Source organism: Phaenicophaeus curvirostris, chromosome 5 (genome assembly GCF_032191515.1).
Source record: "Phaenicophaeus curvirostris isolate KB17595 chromosome 5, BPBGC_Pcur_1.0, whole genome shotgun sequence".
NCBI classification, from domain to species: domain Eukaryota; kingdom Metazoa; phylum Chordata; class Aves; order Cuculiformes; family Cuculidae; genus Phaenicophaeus; species Phaenicophaeus curvirostris.
Genome location: NC_091396.1, coordinates 3,175,747 through 3,192,255, shown reverse-complemented (window position 1 = coordinate 3,192,255; position 16,509 = coordinate 3,175,747). Strand labels below are relative to the sequence as shown.

At 39.2% G+C, this 16,509-nt stretch overlaps 1 protein-coding gene across 7 annotated transcripts in view; it reads right to left on the bottom strand.

The window, feature by feature from the left end:
* The window catches only part of SHANK2 (SH3 and multiple ankyrin repeat domains 2), a 515,992-nt gene that overhangs the window by 387,242 nt on the left and 112,241 nt on the right, over nucleotides 1-16,509 (bottom strand). For all 7 annotated transcript variants that reach the window (XR_011337489.1, XM_069857381.1, XM_069857383.1 and 4 more), the window contains one exon: nucleotides 3,430-3,739. Coding sequence is in view for 6 of the 7 variants with exons in the window: in XM_069857381.1 (XP_069713482.1) it covers nucleotides 3,430-3,739 (310 nt within the window). In the remaining variant the exon portion in view is untranslated. The remainder of the gene's footprint in view (nucleotides 1-3,429; nucleotides 3,740-16,509) is intronic.

Genomic DNA, 16,509 nt, shown 5'->3' with positions numbered 1-16,509 from the left:
TTAAGGGTGGCCCAACATTGCAACTCTCCACTTACTTTCTCGCAAGGAGCAAGCAAAGATCTCAAACTGCTACGAGCAAAATGAAATTCAAGTTTACTGTTTCTTCAGTCTTTTTCTTTAAACAATCTCCTACCAAAAAAAGGAGGCCCTCAATATATGTAAAGAAGTTGTCTGGTAAAAAACAAACATAGTGGATCTTTCATACCAGGAACACTTCCATTTTCCTGCAATAACTTCTTTACCATTTGGAATAGCATCCCCCTTTCACCTCGGTGTTCTGTTCTTTTACTGTGAAGAGGTGCTAATGAGGATAAGCCATAATTAAGAGTTTAAAAGTGAGCTCTGATTGCATATCTGTGATGGAATTCACATCAGAAACTTCAGCCAACTCTCACAGTTGTTTAAAGGAAGACAGGAAAATATGGCATTCGGGTTGCAGTTCATTCAGTCCATTCCATTTTCCTTATAAGTGAAGAGACAGTCATTGACATTAAAAAAAAATAAATCCATATCTATAAACTGTTGCTACACATTCAATTTCCACTTATATCAAGCTGTATTTTAAGCCTAGTCTGGCAGCAGCCAGGTAGCAGCTATTCACCGTGTTATGTCCTAGCATCTTCCTTAACTCCTACCACAGAAGATACAATCATTTTCTTTTTTACTGAAAGAGGAGAGGGAAATGGCACATTTAACCTTCTCACTGAAAGCTTTATTTCTCATGAGACATGGAAATCGGAGCTGCAACATGCGATAGATCATTTCTTAAAAAAAAGATCTTTCCTGTCCTTCCTTGACCCCAGTTAAGGTTCCCAGCCCAGAAAGTCTCATAGTACGAGGAAGCAGGAGGAGTATGTGGAGACTTCAGAAGACACGTGGACGTGTCTTCATCGCACCCAGAAGAAAGCAGCCATCCTTGATGCTTAAGCCCTGACTGAAACAGTGCTGCCACCTCCTTTCATTAATCATCATGGGACAAATTCCACAGGAAGGGTGCCAGTTCCTGTGCCTTCCCAGCGCCTCCCATAAAACCAGTTGGGTATGAAAAGCAGCAGCTTCACGAAAAGATAAACACCTGAGCCACACAGGCTGTAAAGATCACATGAATCCCTTCCAGCATCACTTTCCAGCCCTCCCCATCCCACAATGCAAAGCCCACAAACCTCATTAACCCTTTGCCATACTCAAACCTTTGCCATTAATTAACCTACGCCTTCTGGCTGCTTCTGCTTCAGAACCCAATCTACTGCGGCGTCAAAAAGGTCTTTTTCATCTCTAGGGGAACAACAGCTTCGTGGTGAATGTATTATTTGCAAATAATAAGCAGAGACATCAACAAATCCCACATTCAGCTGACAGGAAGTAGGTGGCCATACAGTTAAACAAAATCTGTGAGGAAAGTGTCATGTAAGGTGCCATTCACGACTGCAAAATGGATGTGTGGCAAGGAAAGGCATTGCTTACAGGAAAAATTTCCTTTTAATTGTCTTTATATTTAGACAGACTCCAGCTCTTATCTCAGTTCTTGCATGTACTCTGGACATCTGAAACAAATCTTGATGGTACATGCAAAAATCTGCATCTGGGTAGCAGTTTAAGTGGCAGTGAGACTGATGCACTAAAGGAAGACCAAAATTTTACTGCCACAAAATTTCAGGCATTAAATAGTCTTCCACTATTATTTGTGCTAGTTTTCAAAATCACGTGCTTTCAGAAAAGCAAGAGGAAAGTGGTGGAATAATGTCAAAGCAAATAAATGTTTTCTTATTCAAAAAACATTTTAATTGCCCCCCTCCTCCCACCTCAAAGGATTGCTTATACTTCTAGAATTTGGAAGTGCGTTATTCCCAGGAATATCGATGAAAAGGCAATTTTGATCCCTTTCACCTCATTGACTCTGTAGTAAAACCTCCCACTCTGGTGGCACCAGCAGTATCCAGTGGAACACATTGGCACTCATTCTCTGAAGAGCACCTGGTGGCCACCTTCTCACTTAAGCGAAGCCTCTTTACAAACGACCTGTTTTTAAGGTGATAGGGGTTTCTGTGAGGAAATGTCACCCACATTATAACCAAAAGAGGTTTTGCCATTACTGTAACATACAACAATGTAAGATGAGTTTTCTCTTCTGCATGAAATTTGCGTCCCGTTCAGTGATTCTGACTTTTCCGACACTGTTTTTTTCACTGTATTTCCACTCTCCAGCAGTATTGTTACTATCACAAATAGCGCTTGTCAGTTTGGGTGCTTACAGCCAAGGAGAGAAAAAGAATGTGCAAGGGAGCAGGTGACAGCTTCAACAGCATGAAGTTTTGTTTCACTGACTTGAATATTCAAATAAATATCCATTACACCTACAAATGACAAAGACAAATGAACAATGCTGCTTTTCTTAATACTCATGTCCTTTTCTTCTGAATACTGGACTTTTTTTGATATTAGGCAACAGGACAGACAAAGCCTGATATTTTAAATGAATTGAATTAAATGTGTTTGGACAAAACATTTAAGTTCTATTTCTTTCCATCAGTATTCAGCTCTGCCTCTGTCCATCTTTGCAGCCCCCTACTTAAACCTCTTGTCCTAGTGCAGCTTCATCACTTGCACACTTGACAGATGCAGTTTCTAAGTCCTCCTCAAAGAGAAGCTGTAATTACCTATTTACAGGACAGTGACTTCATAAAGATGAAGCCCCCATTTGCAGTCAAAACTTAGGTACAATCCTCTGTTTTGTTATATTACTACAAACCTACCTCAATCTAATTAGTCAGGATTCATTCTCCAGTTGGATATACCTGCAGGATATTTGCAGAGTGCCTGCTAAATCACATTTGTAATTCAAGAGGAAAGAAAGAGCAGCAAAGTCACGGGGAATGCTGAACCCCGCAGCAAGGATAATCATGAAAGAAGCCCATGACATCTATCACCACCATTTCAAGAAGCCCCTTTTGCTCTCAGCCACCCTCCTAGACTGCCCTACTTATTCCCCCCCATTTATCCTTCTGTTTTACTCTTCAGTTCAGCACACATCTGCAGAAGGGAGAACTTAGTCTCTGATTCACCACTCATGAGCAGCTACAACACAGGTTTCAGGCATGACTATTAGTTTCATGAAGGGACCAGGTCATTATTTCAACTAGTAAAAGCTCTTGAGAACTAGCATCTTGATTTGGAGGTGCAAACTCAGTGACAAGTCACTGCTGAGCTTTGCTGAACTTCAAAGTCTTCCTGGCTGCTTGAGCGCTGTGTGGAAACAGCTGGCTTTGACTAGAGCTTCCAATTAAAATATTCACATTTGGACATTCTCACTGTGGTTGGATTTTATTACCTATATATCTGATATAGTGCAAAACGGGCATACAAATTACATAAAAGAACATAGTATGATGACAGGGATATCTCATGCTGGGCAAATAGTCAAAAAGTCACCTGATGTGCCTGTGCTGCTGCCATTTGGCATCCTCTCCCAGCCTGTTTAGGGATGGTGACCGGCTCCGGGAGGACGGAGTGTAACTCCCCACAGTTTTTACAGTTCCATTAGGATTATTCTGCATCTGTTGAAGTAGATGAGGTGAAAGGCTGCGGTGTGAAGAAGCAGACGAGGTGGCTGACCAGTCAGGGAGGTTGTTGATGTTCAGATTGTTGTCGCTGTTGGAACGAAGCAAGATCCTAGGTGCTGCTAAGGTGCTTGGCGGCCTCCGCCGTCTGTTTGAATAGGTGGGAGCCTCTCTAAAGGGCACTGTGTAAAGAAAGACATCCAGGGTAATCTCAGATGATTTCACCATTTCTATGTGTTTACCACCCCCTGAAAAGATTTAGCAACATATGGCATTGTTTCTTCTGTGGAGACAGAAACTCTACCTTGCCTGCATAGCTAATTGGATTTGTTATCTTTAAATCATCATTACAACTGAAAACAACTGGGCAATGTTAACCTATTTACTGCCTTTAATAAATAGTTAGGCAACACAAGTGCCATGAGTCTGCCAAACAGTCTTAACTATGGTCCAGGAACATCTTATTATTGCCAGGTTTGAGTCTCAAAAAGTTCATGTTCATACTATGTTGTCATATTCAATCAGAAAGACATGGAACAGGGCTGATGGGCAGAATTTTTCATGTGTGAACTCTAACTTGCTTCTCCCATTGGCACCCAGACTGGGAGCATCTTGCTCCATCGCAAGTTCAGGCGTAACCTGAAATCTGTAGTGTTAAGTCACCTTATCCCCATCTTTCAGGTTAAAAATTGAGGACATAATTTTTTCTCCTGGCAGAACTCTATTACATTGCTATAATCCCTAGGTAGTCCTCTCTTTCTAATCTAGGTGTTTCTACCGCATCTATTACTATTGTATATAGAACATATTACCCGAGGGTAATACACTCACTCTGTCACATGCTGTGTCCCAAAGAGAACATGACTGTATCCAAAGGCTGCAATATACTATTTAATGAAATAGGCATAACAGAAAACAAAAGCAAGGGCAATAAAAACCTAATACAAACCAGAGGGCCCATCCTTTCATCAGTGTTATTGGTACAGAGCTGCAGTCATACCACAATTTGTACAAGCAGACACCACATTTTCCATCTCTCCTTTTCTGACTGTGGTGGGTCAGTTAGTTCCAAGTGTAACTTAAAAGGCAAATTCCCCAATAAAAGGCACTCAGCTATCACTGGATGCAACAGCATTTCCTACCCCTATTATAAGGTAATAAAGGATCTGATCCCAAAACCTCATGCTTGCCTCAGTCCACGTTCATGCAACTACGCTCATTGATTTATTTCTGTGGAACTTGTGGGGTCAAAGGCTGTGATCCAAAGCGCACATATTTACATCTGAAAAGTTGCAGTAGTATAGCTAACAAAAGGCAGCCAGGCATTATTCTGAGGACTTCACTGAGCTGTTGTAATTTTCAAAAAATCATCTTTCAGTTGGGAAAGAAGCCTCACAAAATAACATCCTACATCTCTAAAGTGCCAGTAAGTGCCATTTATAAAGTGCCGGAAATGTCTATGCATTCAATACCCTTCAAAAACCACACAAACCCCAGAATAAGAATGTCTGTCATACTGTGCAAGTAAATAAGTTCACATGAATTTGAATATACGTAGGAATCAATCTGTCCTGCTTTGAAATACAGCCTTTAATTGAGAGAACACAGCAGAATTTAAGGTTTCAGAGACAAACTGAAAGCATATTTATAACAGAAAATAAAGATGAAACTGTGCGTGAAAGAAAGGTTTATATAATTTTTACCAGAATCAGTTTATGATCAACTGTGATTCTGAATATTTTAAAATAACATCCTTCGTATTTCTAATTAGTTGAAACTTTTTCTCTGGTAAACAACCCAACAACATCAGAACAGCCAAACAAGAGAACAGTGAGCACAGAGGGGAAGGGCTTTTAATTCATTTCCATAATATCTCATTTGAAACAGGGCTGAAATAAGGGAAGCAGTCTTTGAAGTTTTTAAAGGAAATAAAGCAAAGAAGTCCAATATTTATGAACACAAACTGGCAGAAACTCTGCCTGATTTTCAGAACATTCCAAGCTTTTCACATTTCATATTTTTTAAGGTTTCAAAGCGGCAGAGTATGTCACTAAAAGTGCCTCAGTGCTTCAAGTGTCACCTTGAAAGCCCCAATTAACATTAACTTAAAGAAAACTCACAGGATTTATTCCCAACATTGACATGTACAGGTGCTTTAGACTGATGCACAGATGTGCCATTTGTGCATTCCTATATTTTTGACAAGCAGAACACGACCCTAGAAATTATTTCATTGAAGACAGGGATCTTTCCCAGGTAGAATAAAGCAGAAGAACTACTGCAATAATTTCAGTCAAGGAGTAATCACACAGAACTGAACACAGGGAATGTTTTGCACGTAGAGGTTTGCCAGCTGAAGGTCTAATGCTGTTCCCTTACGGCCACCAAAGTTTATCTTAGACTTCAGTAAAAATTGGATCTGACCTTTAGCTCTGATTTTTTTCATAAGCTTAAACCTGTGAGCACTCCAAGCAAACTGCCGAGCCTTCTAGCCACAGACCCATAAAACTAAATATTTCCAGCATTTTGGGGATGTGTCCTGCAAGTTTTGAGAGGCTGGTGGGAGTGGGAGAGAGCACAGTGCTCAGACATGGCAACAGGATGGACAGAGGATTGATGAGCATGTTTATACCAACAGGTTTTTGAAAACACAAAATTGGCATATTCACTGCCACTGAAAAACAGCGTTTGGTTTGTGCATATACACACTCTCTGGTTAGCAGATTAAATTCTTTTTCCCTTGCATACTTTAAAAGGATTTTACATGACCACTAAGGAGTTAGCTTCTGCTTTGCTATTAATTTCTATTCATAAGGTGAGAACTACAAACAGAATTAGCCTTTACTACAGAAAATAAACAGGCAAGGGGACAACTAATCACACCAATTGATGTGTGTCTAACACATATCTTTTATAGAAAGAGTTAAAAATAAGCATTTCCATGCCTAAAGTGATTAATATTCCACCCAACTGTTTCTTTTCCTCAGCAATCTGCAAACTGTAAGTGGGTGGATGTTTTTTTAGCTGCTTTTTATAAGCATTATTTATATTATTTTCACAATAAAAAAAAAAATAACCACAACACACAATGATGAAATGCAAATGTCCACACTTTAATGCCTGCTGGGCACTGTTTTCCCCTAATATTTCACCACGTTCAGAACTGTAAGTGTAACTGTTGCAAAACTTGATTGGGAAAAACACTTTGATATAAAATGACATGAAAACATCTGAACTAATTTCACGTCCCTAAAGTTTAAAATTATCATCCTTAAAAGCATACCTGAAAGTACCACTTAATCCTTCCTCCAGCTCTCAGAAATCTATTCCTGGCATTTTATACATCTGAAGGGACAATTCAGCACTATTCACTGACAAAAATTCACCTAGGAAATTCCTTCCATGTCTTCAAATGCATTTCTTAGGGAATAAAAACATTTTTTCACAACTACTTGACTCTTCAGAGAAAAAGCTAAAATGAATAAAGTCACATCCAGCTTTAATAATCACTTGCCTCAATGGACCGTCTAGCACAATTTTTAAAAAGAAACTGCAGGAATTGATTAATTATAGAGTCACTAAGCCGATCATATTAAATGTACACAAGAAAACACCAGTCTGAAACATCAAAGTGTTCTGCTTTCATTGCTTACCTTCTTTCTTTGTGAAGGCATTTAACAAAGACTTCATTTTCCCTTTTTACTTTAGCAGCAATCCCCTCATTATATAACCTTTGCTGGGAAGAAAGAGGCAAAAAAAATAATAATAATACTAAAAAAAAATAAAAACAAAGCTACCCAATTTCTATGTGTTCAGGCTGCCTGCACCCTGACATAAGCAGCAGGTTTCTGGGCACCGTGTAATTGCGAGCATCGCCGGGCATGCAGTACCCAGCGTTCTGGTGACAAAGCCCACCCCACATTCTGTCTGTCAGCTGGGAGCCAACTGTGCATAGACTGGAGCTGCTCAAAAAAAAAAAAAAAAAAAAAAATCTTGCTATCTTTCACAGCATTAGTCATGTGAACAGCACCGCCACAGCCTCACAGACGATACCCTGGCTTCCACGAGCGCCAGGAGCAAACACTGAGGCTGAGGGAGGTGCAGGCGGCCAGAGCTCGGAGGGGACCAAAAATCCATCTTTATAAAGGACAAGGGGGAGCGAGATGTGGAAAGATGCTTCACAGCGGTTGTCCACAAGCTGCAAGTGGGAAAAGGAAAGCCTTGACAGAGATGAGAGCTGCTTTAGAAGCGCATTTAGCTTTTAAACTCACACAGCTGACTCGCAGTGCTCAGAGGTTTTTTGCTACTTGTTTGTGTTTTGCTCCTCATTTCCTTTTTGCTATTTATTTGGGTTTGGACAGTTATTTGTTTGTCGGGTTTCATTTGTTTGTTGACTTTTTTTTTTTTTTTACTCTTTGCAAGTTATTTGCTTGCTCGCTGCAATGCTCCAAAGAGCCAATTTGAGGAAAAGTACCGATCGCACCAAGCTTCACACAATAACTACAGTAAGAAAGGAGACAAAATTGCCACAAAACAGAATACCTGAACGTGGCCTATATTCCAGTCTGAAACAGATGAGATAGGAGCACAATTATTTTCCACTCCCCTTTCATTGCACTGGAGTACGACTGAATTTCTTTTTTTGCACAGGGTAGAAAAATGAAAATGTGACCAAGCTTTTTCTCTAAATTTGTCACAGAAGCCAAAAAAGAAGGGATGGAGCCATTGCAGTTTGTAAAGTATTAATTATGACAAAAAGTTCTATAGATAGCTATGCCAACCAGTGTAAACACCCAGAGGAACAGCAAATAACTGAAACGGACAGATAGGAAATGGGGGGGAGGTGCTTAAAATCACAAAAAATTTAAGCACAACTAGTTAAATGTAAGACACAAAGATTCCAAAGAATAGGAAATTCCCTGATTTAAAAAATAAAGAGCAGCCTACATCAAAGAATTGTCTTCGAATTGTATAAACTATATAAGAGTTAATAAATATTAATCTCATTTCTGACATGTCTGCTGATTGCAGTTATAAAAATTAAGTCTTTTCTTACTAAGAAAACTGCTTCAAGAAAGACAGAAACATTACTTAAATTGATTTAATGTCTATGTATATTGATCTCATTTTTACTATAACACTGAAAAGAATTAGTAGGCATAAATAAACAGAATAGTTTAAACTTAATTTAGCATTCCAGCATTTATGCAGTTATTTATTTCTAATGAAAAGAATATTCCTCTAAATCAATAATATCTCATGCTTTGGGTAAATCTATTTTTAAAAGCAGCTATTCACAGCAGGTGGAAATCCCACCAGAGCAAATATTGGACATAGCGTATATACATCATTAACCAACTTTATTTGACAGAAAGAGTTTTCTTCTGAACTTTGAAAAGATGCAAAGCTTTCTAAAGACCTTTTTTCAGAATAACTTTGAACTGTTATTTGCTAACTTATATGCATCTGCATTAACTAGCTCCCCAGAAGAATCAATGTCATTTCCAGAACAAGAACTGCTACGCCAGAACAACTGTGCCACTAATTTGAATTATAAGCTTCTATGCATTACTACTTCTAGCATCTTCATCCAATCCCTCGATTATATTTGAGCTACAAATTACAAAGGAGCCATAGTCACTAGTAATATTTCATATTTCCATAGTGCTTTCTAAGTAAACTTAGCCAACAGTATGTGTGAATTCTGCATGAACACCTCAGTACCTGCTCTGATAGCCAAATAGAGACCAACAGAAACAAGTTTTATAGTGGTAGTCCCTGAAATGCTCAGGAAAGAGACTAGAATCTTAATTTTTGCTTACTGATGGGGCAGAGATAGTCGTTTTTAAAAGCTCAGCAAGTGCTTGCTGGTGATCATTGCTTTCAGCAACCACAGGATAACATGAGGGCTGTGATGCTCCAGGCATCGATGTTAATGCCTCTGGGCAAAAGATTCCTAGGGAGCTCATCTTAGATTTTACACCATGTAGGGCAATACACCTTGACTGACAATGCAGAACATAGCTTGATCCCTGTATAATTCACAAGAATTAACTGTCATGCCCACAGGAAAAGGAAGAAAATCACTGCCTCCCTATGATCAGTTCTGTGCTTTAATAACCAGAACACCAGTCACAAAAAATTACACACAGGCTAAGCATTAATGACCTCCAAAGGGATGGGATCTCAGTGTCATTTATGTTTCTCTAAGCAGAAAGTTCTGGGTGTTTCATCGAGAAGGAGACAATCGCGTAGAAACCTGGGAGTTGAATCCTCAAACTGCCTTTTACTTCACAGGGGTGTCAAGAGTTTCAAAGTAATGAGAGCCTAAATACCCAATCACAGCACTTAAGCGAGGAAAGGGTTAACTCAAGTGTGCTCATTCATGTCTGTTCATATAGAGTAAAATAAAAACAGACAGGCAACTGTAGTCAATCAAAATCAATCCCAGGGGGTATTTTTATTAGATTCTTGCCAGAGCTGTAGCATTTTATCATCTAGAGGTTTCTAATCAGTGCTATAAAAACACAGAAAATATTAAAGTCACTTGAAATTATTGAGTTTCATGGAAATCATGGGAACTCTCTCTGATCTGCACTATCAGATATATCACCTGATAAGCAATCATTTTATTCCATTTAACCGTCTGTCTTTTCCCCAACATAGGAAATATAATTTCTTCCTAAATGGCAGAGTCTACTGCAATAAGCACTATTGTACAGTTGGAAAATATGACAATCAAGGAACTATTTGCAGCTGCAGGTTTGGATTTTTTTTCTTATTTTCACTAAAAGCTTATTAGAATTCGCTTATTTTAACTGAAGTCCTAAAATCTGTGGTGTTCAGAAGTTAAAAAACAAAACATTCCAGCAGCTTCCACCTTTTCCTAGAAGATTTACTCCCTCACAATGGTACTCTTGGTATTACAAACTCAGTACAAAAACCTAATAATCTGACTATGTTAGCACACAACAATAATATAAGCCACAATATAAGCATCCATAAACTAAAATAATGAAGAACCTTTCAAATAGAGGTGCAGGGTGGTTGGAACTAGATGATCTTTAAGGTCCTTTCCAACCCAAACTATTCTATGGTTCTATGAAGTAAGCCAAAATTCCGCTACTACTTCTGTAAGTGCCTAGGAAAAAAAATCTGTGAGCTCTACATGGGGATGGCTCTGTGAAGAAAAGGCCACCTTAAACAGAAATCAAAATGTGGGTTCGTAATTTTTATGAGCATTTTCTTGTACATTTGTAACATCAGGCTCCCAGATTTTTATAGGTATTTCAATCCATAGCTCTCATTATGGAAACCAGTGAGTTATATGCACTTGAGGATCTATTTTTAGGCAGGCACTTAAATGCCTTTAGAAAAGCAAAAAATTATCTGTCTGACCAAGTCTATTCTCTTGCTTAATCATCCTACAACACACCTCTAAGCAAAGGCTTCTCAGATAATGGCAGGACACAGTTATGATTGCCATGTTTTATTCTTTTTTCATTTTGTTCATTTTGGAGTTCTTGCCAGAAAAATCCCTTTAACTTGTATATACATCCAGGTTTTTGTTAAAAATACAGTTCTTAGCATGTAAAAATGCATTTCTCTCCACTATAAAATCGGCTTTCCGGATGCTAAGCCACCAAATGGAGAGTTAGACAAGAAAAGACAGATTCAAATATAGACTGTAAAGTACAAAAAAACTTCAGGAAGAGGAAAAAAAAAAAAAGAACTAGGTTGGTACAGTTCTTCTAGATTATTCACTTATTCCAGGAAGCCACAAGGTGGTCAGGAACACAGGCAGCGGGTACACATTCAGAAGGAATCCACCCCAAGAAAACAACTAAACCTATTTTAGGTCTAGATATTAGGAAGAAATTCTTCATGGTGAAGGTGATGAGGCACTGGCACACATTGCCCAGAGCAGTGGTGGCTGCCCCATCCCTGGAGGGGTTCAAGGCCAGGTTGGATGGGGCTTGGGGAGCCTGATCTAGTGGGAGGTGTCCCTGCTCATGGCAGGGCGGTTGGAACTGGATGATCTTGAAGGTCCCTTCCAACCCAAACCATTCTACAATTCTATGATTTTATAAACCAAAGAGTTTATATATATTTCTGAAAAAAAAAAAAAAATCTGCAGAGTTTGCTCTGGAACCTGCAGTTAAACCAGCACTGAGAGAGAAGCATCTGGGCCTGCTCAAATGATGCTCAAAGAGCCCAGCCTTAGTTGACCTGACCTGAGCATCTCTCTCATCACCTTCTCACCACTCAGCTACTACTGGTGTCAGCCAGCTCTTGTTAGTAGCCTTCAGGCAGCCAGTCCAAGTTGGAAGGGTAGAATGGGAGTAGGAGACTGTGTGTGGGAAAGGACAGCAGAGGGACGGCTCAGGAACAGATGGCAAGAGTTATCAATTAGAAAGAAAAAAAAAAAACCACAAAAAATAGCAGTGCAAGTTACATAGCCATGTGCCAGACACCCCTTCCATCACCCAGCACTTCTGCTACATTGCAGTTCCCAAACTTTGCTCTGTATGACAGGGGCCACTCTCACTCTGCTCTCACAAGAACTTGCTCTCACAGAACTTCCTTCAAAAACATCAAGAAGTTGGAAAGGCTCTCAGTCCTCCTGCAAAAGCTGAAGCTCTGTAGATGGCCTAATTAGAAGCAGTTTTCTTGTGTGGTGGAGTGAACCAGCCACTGTTGAGCTCTCCAGATTTCATGGCAAACACTTTACTGAGTTCCTCTAATTAGAAGTATGTTAATAACTAAGCACACGAGGCGTACGTGTTCATGGGTACATCTCAAAGGAATTTAAAAGGTGATGAATATAACATTGCCACACACAAATGAGCTTGAAATCATGGGAAATGAAAATCATTCCCTTTCATACAATCATAAAACAGTTTGAGTAGGAAGGGACCTTCAAGATCATCCAGTTCCAACCCCCCTGCCATGAGCAGGGTCACCTCCCACTGGATCAGGCTACCCAAGGTCCCATCCAACCTGGCCTTGAACACCTCCAGGGATGGGGCATCTACAGCCTCCCTGGGCAACCTGGGCCAGGGCCTCACCACTTTCTTGACACACTCACACAATCATAAATAAGCCTTCATTAGACTACACCAGTAGCACAAGAATAACATTCAAAGAGCTGCATGCTTCTGCAGAAGCGAGACGTGTTCCCCTTAAAGGCTTTGCCTTCATATGCTTACACCATATTAAGAAGATACAGAGAATCTTCTATTTAGATTCCATTTCAAAAATTGCTAGATATTGCTTAAAACTTGTTACAAATGTCTGAAATCTCTTGATAGATTAGAAGATAAGAGATTTCGAAATTGTGATCCAAATGAGTTTGAGTATCATGCGGTTTCTCTAGTTGAAAAAATTTATGAGGCTCCATGGGGCAATACCTGCAAATATCTGAAATTCTGACTGCAGTGATACAGATACATAGACCAGAATTTAGCCAAGAAGCGAAATAAAATCTCTGTCCCTGAGAATGAAAGGCTGCTTTGTAACCTACAACTGTGTGAGGAATCCGGGTCGAGGCGCAGATAGATGTGGAACAATGGAAGGTTAAAAGGTGGGAAAATGAAACCCTCCGATTTCGTGTGAAAGGCTGGAAGCGGGGAGGAAACAATGGCCAATAATGAGGGCGATGTCTTGAAAGTAGCAGCTTGAAGAGAGAGAAAAGCAAATGCAATGAGGGAAAGCTACAATAGCTGAAGGAGAATTTTAAAACATGATTGAAATCAATCAGCAATGTCGAAGAAAGCAGCCTATTTGAATAAGATATGTCTTGCTTTCATTCCGTATAGCAGGTATACTTGCTATAAAGACAAAGCATCTTATACAAATAGAAACCTGTATTTTATGTAGTTCTGTTTCTGCAGAGTATTCTACCTCAGCCAGAGGCAGGGAATGGGAAGGCCAGCTCTCACAAGGGTCACTCAAGGTTTCAGACTCCCAGACCCCCCATAGCCCCTCATTTCTATTCCACATGTATGGGTTGAAAGTAACACCCAATCTTACTCTGAATAATACAAATAACTACAATAAATATTTCTATCTCTCTTCTACACATTTGTGCACCTGGATTACAAATCGTTTTCTTTGCTGTTTGTGAAGACAAAGAAAATGAAAGTCTTTTACAAAGTAAATAGTTCTTGTGAATCCTTACAAAGAAGGCAATGGGTGATTCACAGTATATAAACCATGAAATCACTTGTTTTAACTGATTTGAGTACTTTTTGATAGCATCTCTAAGGATGGACAGGGTGATTTCAAGATCTGTTTTCTTCAGCAAGCAGATATCATCCAGAATTATTCATCTTCATGAAGCAGCAGACTATCAGTAGCCAGCTACTCACAAGCATCATTGAACCAAGAGATCAACAACTTGTACAGTATCTGGACAGAAAGATCTATTTAGCTCAGCCTATTAGCTTGAACCGAAAGCATTCAAGTGTAAATCCCCAAAACTGCATTCTTTTACCTCCAACAATAAGATAGAAAATACAAATCAAACATAATTATATCCCACTACAAATTCTTATGCTCTTTAAACAAGCTAGTGAAAGGATGGTACAATTTGCCTCACTAATAATACACTGGGAAATCTAGTCCTCATGTAGCATCGCTCAGAAGCACTGAATTATACAACAAATTAATTTTCTTCTTTCCGTTTTGTATACATTGAGTCGGGAAAAATATCTTTTAACATCAGGGGGCTGTGCATATCTCAACCCACACAGTTTATGCTGAAATAAAAATAATAAAAAAGCAGTGTCATTCAGAAAAAGGAGAATTTCACGGCTGGTAGCTCTAGCAAACACAGCAGCCTGATTCTTCCTGATGCTGATGGGCCTTGGATGCAGTGTACAAATTTGTGGGTTGCAGTCTGATGTTGCAAAGGAGAACAAAGACCAATGAAAATACACAAGACGCTTACAGATACAAACTTACTAATATTGGATTGCATGCTGTTTCTGTGTTCTGGTGTTGTACAAAAAACAATCTAATTTTGCCTTTGTGTAACTTTCCTCCTACCAAAAGCTCTCAACGAATTCCTTAAACCATTATGTTGTTCCAAGCTTTATTCAGTGATTTGATTTCACTGCTTTAATCTAAGTGCGAACCTCTTTAGTAAATAGTGGGACAAAGCATCTGTGCTTCCAAAAGTGTTGGTGGATCATGTCAGTTCTATTTAGAAAAACACCATTTTCATAACTGAAAAGTGTATATTGCTCTCAATGAGGGAAGAAAAAAAAAGATTGGACATCCGTAGAAGTTACAAAATATGTAATTAGCCAAAGTGGTCAAATGGTGTGCCACCAGCATGTGCATTAGGCTACTACAATTCAAATAAACAACTGTAATTACTGAGAGGTTGGGGGACATTGCATAAATTTAGGTGTACTATTTTAGGCACAAGTTAGTTGGATCCAATTCTCCAGGCTTCTTACCTGGCAGCACTATTTCCCCAGAACATCAGATATGAAATGCATCCACTCTGCTCTGACAACACTTTACAGAACTGTGTAGAAGTCTAAATGACAGAACAAGGTGTGTAAGGATGGAGAAGTACATCTCCTATGAATGCCAGCTTTATAGCCCATCCTCGTCTCAAGTGTTTCTCACACTAATTTGCTGCAAGGCAAATGACAGAAGAAACCAAGCCATGAAGAAATCAAGTTCATGCAGGGCTGTGAGTTAGCTAAAGGCAGGAATTACACAACAGCAACAAATCCACAATATCTTCTTTTAGCTCCAGCTCTCCCCTCTTCTTCAACTCCTAAATCTTGGTGTCCTTTAGTGACATTTTTCAATCTCATTTTCCCTTCTTCTCATGCCTACAGTTGCCTTTCACTGCTTCCATCACCAGTTCTCTAAGAATAATCTGCCTGCTACCCAGAGAATGGGAAATAAATGGCATGTATGAGTGCATCAGGAGAGAATTTCAAGAAGATATTATGCCATGGCAAAGTTAACACAAAATTAACAAAGACAAATGGATAGGGATAGAATGGGGGGCAAGAAAACAGTGTATGAGGCAGTTCTAGAACAGCAAGATCTGTAGGAGCTTGCAGTGGAGAAAAATCACCTAGTCTTCATATGCTGAAGTTGTGAAGAGAGCAGGGAACAATCAAGTAGGTAAAATGGCATTGCCATATCTTTTTAATACCTAGCTGCACATTGAGGATAATATTTTCATTGAGAAAAAGAAAACAGTATTTTACTGAGGAGACATAGTCGGGCTTTAACTTGTAGTTCCTTGTAGCAAAGTAACTACAGAACTGCGAAAGATTCTCACTCTAGTGGTTGGCTTCCTATAGGTGCACACTACTTTATGATGTAGTTAATGACAAAAACATGCATTACCACTTTCATTCTTATTTTATAGTTGAGCAGCAAAAGGAGCCCATTTTTATTCTGATAGAGGTATTATACAGTCATATTCCAGCATATTATCAATGAATTATAAACTAAGTGCCAAAAGAACTAATTTTTTGCCTTCATGAAGACCATGAATCTGCACTTAGTGAGAGGAGAATTTAAGGAAAGAATACTGTTGGGGGTCATGAGCATTAAAGAAGCCAGTAAGACTATCCTATAGATTTGCATGGAAGTAAATCTGGAAAGTAAAAAGTATTTACATAATTGTAGATGTAGCTTCTCATAGGTGGAGTTAATGAGAACCATCATTACTGCATCCCACATTATCCTCCACACCTTTTTCCCCCCTCTTTTCTAGTGTAAGCGATCTTCAAGAATTACCTATTTACTCTTATCCTCATCCTCTCAATTCCGAAGTGGACCTAGTACTGTAAGCAACAAGTAAGCTATACTTGTGCATTTGACATAACACACATTTGGGTTACCCAAGTATAGAGTCTCACTGCAAATTTCCAGTCGTCTTCTATGCTACAGATAGTAGGTACGCAATGTAACC